Genomic DNA, 13,167 nt, shown 5'->3' with positions numbered 1-13,167 from the left:
ATTGATCTTAATTTTGTAATTGTTTATTCTGCGTTCCCTCGTCCTAAAATACTTGCAAAATATTATTATCTTTTATACCCAGTGGCGTTTTTTTATGAAGTGATAGTGATATCGACGGTGCACTATGAAACGTTAATGTGATACCACTGAAATATCGAATATCGCGCGTTCGTTCCGTGTGTCGCAGGGTCTCGTATGAAATCCTTTCGCGAGCAAAAGAATGTAATGTTGACTAAGAGACGGGTGGCGTGTGTTGCAGGACGACCTCTGCTCGCCCGGAGACATACTGGGCGGAGGCCCGCGCGGCGCCGGGCCCCTGCTCCGGACCCTCGGCGCCCTGCTCACACACGCCACGCCCCGCGGGCCCGCTCGCACTGACACACACGACCCCCCCGACACCACTAGCGACACGGAACTGTTCGCGTCTGACTATTACGAGAACGATGACCCCGAATCCTCCCTGGAGGTCAATTATTACCAAAGGCAGCTGAGAAGATACTCCGAGGACCGCTTCATCAGCAACTTCAACACTTTCTCTGAACACAATCAACACTACACGATCGACGAATCCGAGGAGTACCAACTGAACTGTGAAAACAATAACACTGACGGTCAGAGTGCACCCTACTCTCCGGTGTACGGGAGCGGCGAGCTGAGGAACAGGGGACCGTATTACCAGACGAATAGAGTTCAATTCGTGACGCCCTTCTGCAAGGAAGATCATATACTGAAGAGTGACAATTTCGAAATATACGACACCGATGAAGTTGACTTTCCTCTAGAGATGAGACGGGAGGAGGTCGACGCGGAGAGATATGATAGAAATAAAATGAATCTCGACATACAGAATAACTTGAACAGTGTGATAACCGAGACTGCCACTAAGGAGAACGAGAACAGAGTTTTTTATACTTGCCTGTGTCTGGGCACATTCTTTGTGTCTACTATATTGCTAATAATGTACCCTTTGTAGACTTGCTAGTGTACTTGATGTAATGACACGTGAAATGGACCTCTTTGATTAACTTCCATCTTTAATTGTCTTAAAAATAATACACACCGATTTAAAGTCATTGCACTATAGTTTTTAGTTGCCACATTACGGGGACCGGCAGGCCTAGCACAGGTTATATTGTCTCGAATTCAGTCACAACATACACAGAAGATCTAATATATGAAAATATCTTAATATACATTAACCTGTGCTAGGTTTGCTCTTTCTATCGAAAGGTCTTGAGGTGTGCAGAGGTCTTTATTAAGGTTTGTCTACTCTATAGTTAACCTCTATTGCCTTTTAACACAGTGTGACTGTGATCGTGGTCTGAAATCGAATTTTGAGGCTAGTTTTTTTACATTGTTCTAAACCCTGAAGTCTGATAGAAATTGGACCGTATTTAGAAGGAATTTATTCAACTTGAATTTATATTATTATTTCTTGTTTTATAAAGACAATGTGGTTGCACAGAATTTGTTTGTTATATTATTAGTTTTAGTGATTTTAATTGGTATATAATTCCACTTGTTAATTTCATTCCGATTGGAGGCATTTAAATTTTAATTAGGTTTTTTATTACTATTTACATTATTTGCCAATTGTTTTAGTGTGTTGTATTGGTTGCTATTGTCGGCTATTTTTGCGTGTTTGTTTGATTTTTGTAACGAGTTTTGTAGACTGTAGTTGTTGAACTTAACGTAAAATCCAGTAGGTAAAAATACTAGTCATTATAACAGGATAAACCCAGTGATTATACGCAAACAAAGAGTTGCATAGTTTCACCTATATTATGAGGAAAAATTGTCGGCATACTTTTATATCTATTGCGTATGCAATAGCAGGTCGATGGCCTTAATACAATATTATTACTATCAAGTATGTTTCTAAACTTAGTATAGGAAACCGCACAAAGAAATGAGACACATATTATATTATTACAGTAACATAATTGTCATGCCTGTACATACCTTGGTAGTATAATAAACTTTCAACTGTCGAACTATCAAGGTTTATGAGATAACAGCCTGGTGACAGACAGACGGACAGCAAAGACTCCTCAATAATAGGGTCCCGTTTTTACCACTTGGGTACGGAACCCTAACAAAGGAAACAGGTATATTGATATACCTAGAAATATAAAATTTTATGTATAAGGGAAACTGAATTATGTAGTCTCAATGCCTACAGTCTACAAAACCATTTATTCCAGAGATCTCAAGAGTTTTGTTGTGTTGAGTGATTCGCTATTAAGTATAACTTAGTCTAAGATTATTTCTCTTGTATTTACGTTCAATACGTTCGAGCAATGCAAGTTTAATGCAATCGTAAAGCGTAGTAACCACACGGTTAGGTAGTCTTTTTGCACCAAACGATAACAATATAATATACACATAGAATAGATAGGACACTTTACTTATAAACATTGACTAAACACTAACAAAGTTTATAACTAAAGGTAGAAGAATCAGTAGGACTAACGAAATGGTAGTTAAGGCTGAAAGAATATCATTCAATTTTAATATTCGAAAGACATACACAGATCACATTGGCGATGTCTTGATAAAAGTTTAGATGCGAAGTACTCGTAACCGGCAGTCCTGTATGAAAAGATGTATGGATGTGAATGAGGCTAGGAAAGTAAAACATCGTATCAAATGACGTTCTTTGGTCTGCCTACCCCTGTGGGAAAAGGCGTGATATTATGTTTGTACATAATTATGTTTTTGAAAGTATTTCTATCGCTACGATACGCGTTAAAATTACCAAGCCGCATGGTACTTAATAGTTAGAAAATGTCCTCTCAACTTTCAACAACGCTATCGGCAACCATATTCGGCCGTAAGCTAATTAGTACTTCAAAACTACAAACGAAATTCAACTTTATTATCTTTAACATAAAACTGATATTGGTTTGACCGGAATTCAAAGCTCTATTGCTTTACTATTTCTGTGATTACTAGGCGCTATACCAATTTTAATCCCGTGTAAAAGGTTTTAAAGTTGAATTTAAACTGTTCTTTGAATTTAATATGCTGCCATTTCGTTTGTTCGTACTGTTTCTGACAAATAAAGGAATTTCAGATTTATAAAGTGGCAATTTGCCTTTTTAATAATACTGGTTGGTTGTGTTACTTGAAAGCTAAGGTTTTAATCAAAAGGATTTGATGAATGAGAGAGATGAGATAAGAAATATCTCAATTGATCTCTCTTACTAGTACTAGTAACGTCTTATTTCATTAGAAAGGAGTATTCCACGAAGTATTTTAAGATAAACATAAATCACTCTCACTTGAAAAGCCATGTCAAAAGCCTTCGGGCGGCTTGAACAACTTTGGCACTAGGTTGACAAATAACCATACGATTAATGATAATACTCAAATAACACAACAACCAGTTCTATCAAAATTGAAGTACAATAATTCAAACTCGTAAAACATTGGTGCATGAAGTATTATGATATAAAATAATAAAGTATGTATTAACTTATAATATACGGATATACTGATAACGTTCGTAGCTTAGCTGTTTAATATTTCTTATTAAATAAGAATTGTATGCCTTAATCGAAACATCATATCGTTATTGTATTATTAATGCAAGAGCTAATCGTGATTTGTGACGTTCATACATTTAGTGAGACAAGGACAGCACTAACCTGGATGGCGATATGCCTGTGATAGAGAGAGATAGCGGTAGTATATTGCAGTTGTTCTAACGTCTTGTTATGTGTGTGAATGAACTTTTAGGTTGAATGATACATGGTCGCGCATTGCATTATGTTTTTAACATTATTATGAGGTATCAGACTTATTGTTATTGGTTAGAAAGTGTGGCTATGGAATTGAATTGGTCGTGAGGAATTGATTAGGGAAAATATGAATTGGACTAAAACAGGGCGGTTTACGGAGTGCCTATAGTGATAAAATGTAGGAAGATGGTCGAGATTGATAAATTAAAGATTATTAATTTTTATTTTGGTTTTGATGTTAGGATAGTTTAGTGTCTATGCTAATAGAAATGTAGTTTAAATTATTTTATGTTTCAGTAGGATTAGATTACTGGATGCCATTGAACAAGCAGATTTCGGTTTCTACTTAACATTATCTAAAAAAGACAGAATTCTATACATATGCAATGCGCGATGTATCGGCTAGGTGAAGATTTCGGTAGTAAGTAGTGATATATAGTATTTCGAGGCTTTTTGCGTAACAATTTATGAAAGATATAATAAAAAAGACAATGTTTTACATGAAGAAAAAAAAACGAATCTACAAAATATTCCTTATCGAAGCCAACCAGCAAAATGGATGCCAATAAGATCAGTATAAAATATATTTATGTATAATGATTTTATTCATTTATACACTTACTATGAAGACAAGTGCAAAATATACATATACATATAATATATATTATTATAATACGGAGAAAACTATAATATTATATTGTAATCATTCCAAAGATGTGTTGATAAAGACTGTAGCTTCCGTTACATATTTACAATATTTAATACTTACTAATTCACTGTTTAACTAATTTTGTAACATACTGTAATCAGCTGTTTTAGTTTTTCTTCTATACGCTTGTTATTTGGTATACAGTTTACACTATTAATCCCAATAACATGATACTTACGCACAATTTTATCAGTACCTACAATTTTATGAGAAAGTAGTCTAACTATTTCAGCTATTACGACTAGATAGCGTTTATTTTTTTTTACTTAATTGTATTGAGATCTGTAATGCTGAATGACGCGCATGGTCGTTTGCGTTTTACGTAGAAAGAAAATGGCGCACACGTCAACATCTATGCAGTGTCACATACAACATCGTGTAGATATACATGAAACTGACGCACGCCACTGACATTGACTTAGGATGAAAGATTGAAGTCGTGTTAAACTGTATACGAAATAACAAAAACAACTATAAACTTATACTTATTCTGGTCATAACTTATTTGTATATGTGTGGTCTCTTCTTTCTACGCTTCTTAACATAATCTTATTTTTGAGCTTTAACGTCGCGAGTACAATGCTAATTATCAATAAGAGATATAAATAGATGTTTAATATATAATTTAAAGCTTATAGCGTACATATATTTATTAGCTTGTGGTGCTTGGGTACTTATTTATGTAGTTTATAGTGACTGGTTTTAATGAAAATAACTATATATTTTATTTGGTAGCTAAGTATGACTTGTTTGGTTTTTGTGACCACAGATGTCGCTTCCGACGCTTTCGATAATTTGTTAGCGTACTAAGAACATTGTGATAGTATGAGTATGCAATAGGAAGGCGTGGGGAAGCGTCTGATTGGTTGTGTCTTAGTTGACTTATCCCTGTGGTTTCAATGTGGATTTGCGTATACGTGCACGTATGTATACGTAGTAGCGTGTACTTGTATTGAGCAATTAATTCTTGTGTTGTGAATACTTACTTATGACTGGTTTATAGGCAGCATTTGATTATTTAATCTGATTGTGTGTTGAGTGTATGCTTATTTTATTATTACTAACATTTACTTTTCCGCTCAAACAATTCTTGCCAAGTATAAAGGACACATTAAAACCAGTCTCATCTAATTCCATTTATTATAAGAGTGTTTAAGTTGATCGGTTGATTATTTCGTTTGGATATTTTCTACTAAAATTCAGTATTAATCTTAGATGTAATTTGCATTTATACAACACGCATTTTTCATATAATGCACTTTCATGAGATTTCGTTTGATATGATATATGAAGGTTTTTTGAAATATACTTGGCTATTAGTCATAATTTTATTATTATTATCTATAGAGAACTGTTTGAAATGTACTTTTTTGTATGTACTTACAATGTTTCAACTACTTTAAAGAAATAAATTTCTTATTGGCAATTTCTGTGTTTTATTAATTTGCGTGTACTCTACACCCATGATGATAATTTTTAATAATGAGGAACCCTATCTACATGCGAACTGCAAACTGGACGAGGATATATTTTTTAAAATAGGAAGCAATAAATTCTACTAGCAATCTTCTTAATGGAACAATATTCTTTCAGAAACTAATTTGCTGTGCGGCAGACGTGCTAGAAGGCAAGGGCACGGTACAAGTGGCCATCACGGTGACGGAGCTGCTCCGGCGCCACGCGGGGCTACGCGCGGCGCCGCACGCACACGCGCTCGCGTCCGCCACCTAGCGCCCGAAGTTGACACTAGCGCCCGAGTCCGCGCTCCTACTGTAATAGTGTCCAATACGCAACTACACGGACTGTAAGTTACGACGTTTTGTATACGTGATGCTACTACGGACGTTTTGACTAGATTAGTTAGTTTGTTGGATTTGGCTGAGTTGGTTCCTGTAAATAGCTGTATTGTACAAATTAGTGTAGTTTTGAATTTACGTGTTTGAAATATTTTCATTGATATTTGTGATTATAGTACGTAGTTTTCAGTCACTTCATTGTTTGAAATGTGTCTTCAATAGTCTGAATTTGTATTCAGCCAAATCCTACATGCGTTGAAAATGTCGACCAGTTTCATATCTACTGTTAGTAGATTCTTCCAATAGTTCCATTATGCTGTTAATGGAACTCAGGCCGTACCACAACACCGAAAAGCTGCTGTCTTATTCACAGCGTAAGAAAAAGACAACGATCTACAGCCTGTATAGCGTTATCTCTTTCTCACGCTGAAAATAAGTCTATAAGGCTGACCTTAAGCGACGACAACGTCGGATATATACTTAAATACGTATATACACGATGTTTGTGCAACTACAAAGCGACAATGGTGCGACAGAATCAGTGTCACAGGAAGAGTAGCCTTAGTACGGCCCCTACCTGGAAATACCTGTTCCAGTATCGATAAAATCCGATATCTCGATATCAGTTAATAAGTGATACGAATACTAGTTACTTCATTGTATATTAAAGTTCAATAAATACTTTAAGATCTCTTCAAGTTGTATCGTGTATGTCACGACTAGGAATAAAACTGAGTGAATTGAATGAACTAAATGAATGAAGGTGCAAACTTTACAATAGCCTTTCTATTCTTGTTGAAATACTTTAACTATACTCGCGGATCTAAAGTATTTGATGTAGAATGTGTTTAAAATAATGCGTAAAAAGTTGGGCAAAAAAACAAATTTCATTTTTGTCCTTGCAGAATTCAAGTGCATAAAATCTTAGACGCATTCTTTATCGAGTTTAGATCTGAGGTCTGCTATAATTCATATGATGAGGTTATTATTGCCAATCGTTTCCTTCATAAGGCACTATTCGTTACAACACCAAACGATCAATCTTTGATTGATGGTAGGAGTTAATCAGTTAGTAAATAACGTGTACTACAGTAATTCGTCAATCGATCTTTGATTGATCAGTTGGTGTCGTAAAACACTCAGAAAGAGTGCTAAATGGAACAATTAAACAATCTTGTAAATCACTGTAGTAGATAATAGCAAACATCACAATAAGGTGCTTTAAATAAATGCACAAAACACGAATTTATTAGTGAATTTTCTACGATACATTTTACACAAGTTGATTAGGCCGCGTTATTAGTCAATTGTTATGGCGTCATTTATTCCAAGTGCCTCATTCTATGGACATTGGCGAGCAAAACATATAGTAATATACTTCATCATGTCCAGTATTATGTCTTATTAACATTGGAGTACATCTGTTAGCAAGGAATCGCTTTATTCCGTTGACAGCAGCTATATAAAAAAAGTGTTTCACACGCAATACTCTGCTGATTCTAGTTCTATCTAAGTAATTTTAAACGGGAGAACTAGATGGCGCCACGGGACAATTTGATTCTGTTCTGACAGATGAGGTGTTCGTTTATTTGAAAGCTCAAAACACATCTTTCAATATATTGTAGAGAAAGTCAAGCAATAATAGAAAAATCTAGCAAATGGTTAGTTAAAATCAGTGACTATATCTCTACAATTAATATGTTTCTTCAGACTACAATTAAACATATTATCACTGAAGAAACAACATGTACGTATATAAGTTTACGGGCCTGCGCAGTCAGGAGTTTAGTCCTTGAATGGCTTATAAAAATTAGTCAATGACTATTTGTACTGCGGCTCGTGGAACTTATCTTGCTCGCCATTGTATCATTTCATCTTCCTCCAAAGTAGGTTTTAAAGTGTCTTAGCGAATCGGCGTCACATAGTCTGAATTGTTAGAACTGATGCACACTGGCCTTATGAGTGTTAGCTGTTAATACTATCTACGGGGGACTAAATAAACATACTAAAAGCAATATAAACGTTAATTCTTACTGTTGTATATAGTTCTTAACTGGGCTGCATTTTCCATTGTGAAATAACTTTTTTCAAGGAACAATGTTGACAGTTTTTGGCAGATTATGTACATTATATTACCATTATGTATTGTACATTTATCTGTCAAAGATGCCAAAATTATGATTTGATATAAAGTTATCTGTCGTCGCAAAATCAGCTCTAATGTTGTCGTTTGATTTCACCAAAAACGTTCATAAGGTGAGAATGGTTAACTTTAGTAAAATAACATGAATTTCTAGTTCTTACCCCAAAATCACTGTTTTAAATAATAAAATACTACGGTCGTACGTTACTAGCCATTATTGAACCATAATGAGGGCTGTGCTCGTATCATAATATTCTACAAATAAGTAGTTGCGCATATAACGCTCTTAGTCTTCAATTAATAGCATGGCCAAAATACTTGTTCAAAAACACCGTGACATCTTTTGAACATAAAGCATTATCATAATGCCAATGTTGTTGTATTTCACCGATTTGTAAATATTTGACACAGTAGTCTGTTTGGCGAAATTTGATCAGTATATTTATAAAACCTGTTCATTAAATGAAACTCCTAAACTTCATAATTAGAAGTGTAATCAGTTGCCAAACTCCTTCCAATATTTGATCAAATTTCGCTTCACAAGTCAACATGCTAGCTAGATTTTCTACATTTTGCGGTTGCCTAGTTCTCCAATCTACCCGTCTTTAACAGGCGCTAGATTTTAATATAGTGTCACACTCCCAATAAAAAAGATCTTCCCTTTGAGTGCTTTCAAATATAATGTTAATGTAAATAGGGATGTTTCCAGCATAAGAGATAATCTAATTAGTCCGTCAGTCGGGTAATAAAAAAAATATAAGACACGTATTTTTTTTCTTCAAAAAACATTAATGACGTCACGATGTCGTATATTTTGTGCGGCACCGTGTCGTGACAATACAAAAAGAAGAAATACGATATAATATTTTTATGCAAGCTACCAGACGGATTAAAAAAAAATATCATCATCCCTGTAATTGTTCCCCTTCAAATGTATGAAATGTCTGAAAGTGTTCTTGTGTTCTAGAATAAATAAATCGTGATAGAACGACTTTCGTGTTTTAGGAATTGCGTAGGAAATTTTAATATAATACAATTTTTGCATTCTAAATAGATTAAAACGTATACTCGTGTGCAGTGACTACACATTATGGAATTAAGACACAGAATATCTATTTTTTACCCTCTACATGGAAATTGTCATGCGAATTGTCATACATGTGAATTGTCATTTAGTAACATGAAGTAGTTATAATTATATATAATATACTTGAATATTTATCCAGCAATAAATTACTGTGATCGGTGGTCAGTCGCCGTTGCTATGGCAACAGCGGCACCTTTTCTTGGTACGTTTTGTACATACCTTCTTTCTTTCAAAACCGGCAGAATGACTCTACTTTGCCGTGTTCATTACATTCTATTGTTCAATGGATTGAGAATAGAAATGTTCTTTATTATACCGCCGAATTATATCTTAAATATCTACTACAAAAAAATAGCTGTAGATTTGAACCAACATGCATCTCAATAATTACAATACTAGCGGCCAATTTCAACACTTTTGAATAAGTATCGATTAACTTAACTAGCGGAATATTGACAGATGAATTCATACATTTGCTGTCACAATATCTGCCGGTTTGGTTAGCCGACACTTATCCATTAGGTACCATTGAACCTGGCCCTAGGAATTATATACTGAAATATAATCTATATACCTAAATACTTTACTTGTTTACACATCGAACAAATAGTTTTACTAGATCCCAAATATCTTCCAAGAAAGACATCAATTCATCTTCATCAAAGAAACTCTTGTAAATATTAATCACATATCTATTTTACCACCGAATTCTAATCTATACGGAATTCTTAATACTCAATGTATTGTAATAGGTATTATGTAATTTAGATTTATTGAAGAAGAAATTTTGTTCTCGTCACTCTTATTATAGTCAATTTTCTCATTATTATAAGTCACAATTATAATTGTAATGTATTATAAAAATAAAAATAAATTTAACCCATTACTGTCCCACTGCTGGGCAAGGGTCTCCTCCCGTAATGAGGGAGGGGTTAGGCCTTGAGTCCACCACGCTGGCCAAATGCGGGTTGGGGACTTTGCATGCCCTCAATAAATGTATTAAACAAATTTTAGGCATGCAAGGTTTCCTCACGATGTTTTCCTTCACCGTTGGAGCATGTGACAATTATTTCTAATACACACATAACTTCGAAAAGTCATTGGTGTGTTGCCTTGGGTTCGAACCTGCGACCACTTGCGTGGGAGGTGTCAACTTATACCACTCGGCTATCACTGCTCTGTATTATAATTAATATTTTATTATTATAATGTAAAATTGCGAGTTATTAGTGTTGTGTTTAGTAACTTTTTCGTAATTATCGGAATTTGAAAGGTATATTTTATTATTAATGTTTAGGTGCGCTTTGATCCTATCTACTCGAATACTTTTGGTATAGACATTAATTTACATAGAGCTATCAAATGATCAGCTGCTAGCAGTTCTAAAAGTCACGTACGTATGTACGTATTTTCATGACAGTTTTTTAATTAATAGTACTTATTATTAATTAAAAAACTTCAATACTAGTTCTTACATCATTTTTTGCCGTCTTTGTGACCAGCTAGCGCTAGTTTCATAAATAGTAAGTAAATGGGTTGTACCAAAAGTGTTCGTGTATTAAAGATCATAGGCTTATTGTGCTCTCGTGATTATTGTCACTCTTCTAATTTTATCACGATTATATCAAAACAATACGTATAATTTTTACTTTATGTTGATTTTATTAAGGCTCAGACTTGCTTTATATTTCGTCACATGACATTATTCTCTTTAGTTATGTAGTTTTAATAATGTGAAAATTATAAGGCAAAGGGAGTGTTTGCCAATATTAGTATATATTTTACTCTATGCGATATATTTTTTTGTCTGAGCCTTTCTTTATTTCTTTAAATGGTCTATAAGTTGTGTTTATAAACTGCCAACTATATTTTGTGTGAAATAGCTGTTATATTTTGCTCTTAGAGTTACGTTACCACAGATTTTGAAATTATATAATACACATTTTGTAATTATTATAACAACTTGTGTTGTTTAGAGCGTTTTATACATTGGCGATTGATTCTTAGAAAATATGTTCGATGGTAAATGGATTTGTAGTCAATATAGGAAATGTATTTTTGTATTACAACATTCTTAGTCTTATTGATGAGCAATCTGAACGTTGCGCTCTATTTCTGCATAGCTCCAATAGCAGAGAGGTTTTATTTAGACATTTTTGTTTGTTCGGAACTTTAGACACCTTAAGCATTTTTACAACCGTTTAAAGAATATCGGTAACGATAGTATCTAAACTCTGTTTATGTGTCAATGAAATTAAGATTTGTTTTAAAAAACCGTTATATCATATTATCTACAAATCGATAATTAAAATAGTAGTTATAACACTTTTAGTACTTTCAGCCGGCACAAAGTTCTTTTGTTTTAATTGACAGATTATTCTCAGATAGTTCGAACGCATCAGTAAACTTTTTAATAATTTAGTTCAAAGTTACCTTAAAAATTCAATAACTGTAGACTCAAGTCAATTAGTGAAAACATTACCTAGTAACCTTAGATAGTCGTAGTTAAATTAACCGCCTATGTATAAAACATATTGTATAAAGTAATATTAAGTATATTAAAGAACTGAAAGTTGAAGTCGAGTCTTTGTCCTTTTCAAAGATAATGTGCCAAAGACTATGGTGAAGGATATTATTTTGATTGTAAATTAATGTTTTGTAATGCACTGGTCTCCTAGTATAAGTACCTTTGATGTAGTAATATCGTATCATACACACATGTTTATATGTAGATAAAATAAAAGTATATACATTTTCGAAATTATATTTTTATTTGACTCTTAATTCCCCGTCTTTTTGGTAAGAACATACATTCAGTGTTATGAAGTGTACACGGTATGTAGCATAACATCAATAACATGCAAACAACGTTTTGCAATATGTTATCATATATTAAACGTAGAGTTATTTTAGTTTATTGTCAATGGTCATACATCTGCTCGAGTGCTAAGTTACAAAACTGTATTGTTGTTATAGCACCGAAGTCATTGAAATTCAATAGAGGAACTATCTCATGTTCAGTTAGAAGTTTGTTGGTTATAGGTAGACTCAGACGTGACCAGGAATTTTGGACATGTACTTTGTATCGTTGCAACTAAAATTGATTGCAAAGATCTGTCAGTGGTAAGTGGTATCGGTGAAAAAAAAAAATTAATTGGTGAATATGAAACTAATACTTCTAACTAATTTTAGTAATATTTAATAACACTACCCAATAATGAGTCCATGACGCCATATGTTCAATTAATTATAATTTAAAACAATCCAAAGCCACGGTGAATCTGCAAACAATTACCACAAAAAGGTTTATATTAAAAAGGTGCAAGTAACGGCGGTGATTACGGGCGGCGGCCGCTAGAGGGCGGGGCACGTGTAATCGGTAGACGCTGACTAGCAAGTTGAGGCCACGCCTGCACACTACACGGCGCCATCATTCTATGTAGTTTTGTAATATTGAAATGTATTAATGTGTTTAAAATGATATGATATTCAATGTAAGTACTGTATCGCCTGTAAGGAACAGCTATGCGCCGATAACAATGTAATGAATCGGTGATATCGGATAAGACAGTCAGCCAAGCGATTTTTCGTTGACATAATTTTGCGACAATTTCAATTCGGATCAAATATATTTTATCAAGACGATTAGGTCAATACTAGTAAGTTATGATATATCACTTTAAAAAGTG

General features: G+C 34.0%; 1 protein-coding gene across 3 annotated transcripts in view; it reads left to right on the top strand.

Moving 5' to 3' along the window:
- Positions 1–10,491, top strand: part of Lrch (Leucine-rich-repeats and calponin homology domain protein) — a 59,464-nt gene extending 48,973 nt beyond the window's left edge. For 2 of the 3 annotated variants that reach the window (XM_076135849.1, XM_076135848.1), the window contains one exon: positions 260–5,878. In XM_076135849.1, coding sequence (XP_075991964.1) covers positions 260–973 — 714 coding nt within the window. In that variant the 3' untranslated portion in view covers positions 974–5,878. Of the gene's footprint in view, positions 1–259; positions 5,879–6,045 lie in introns of those variants that run through there. The other variant, XM_076135850.1, reaches the window with a different exon arrangement.
- The last annotated feature ends 2,676 nt before the right edge of the window (positions 10,492–13,167 follow it).

Source organism: Anticarsia gemmatalis, chromosome 3, assembly GCF_050436995.1.
Source record: "Anticarsia gemmatalis isolate Benzon Research Colony breed Stoneville strain chromosome 3, ilAntGemm2 primary, whole genome shotgun sequence".
Classification (NCBI taxonomy): Eukaryota; Metazoa; Arthropoda; class Insecta; order Lepidoptera; family Erebidae; genus Anticarsia; species Anticarsia gemmatalis.
The sequence above is the reverse complement of the archived record's forward strand: the minus strand, read 5'-3'. Positions and strand labels throughout refer to the sequence as shown.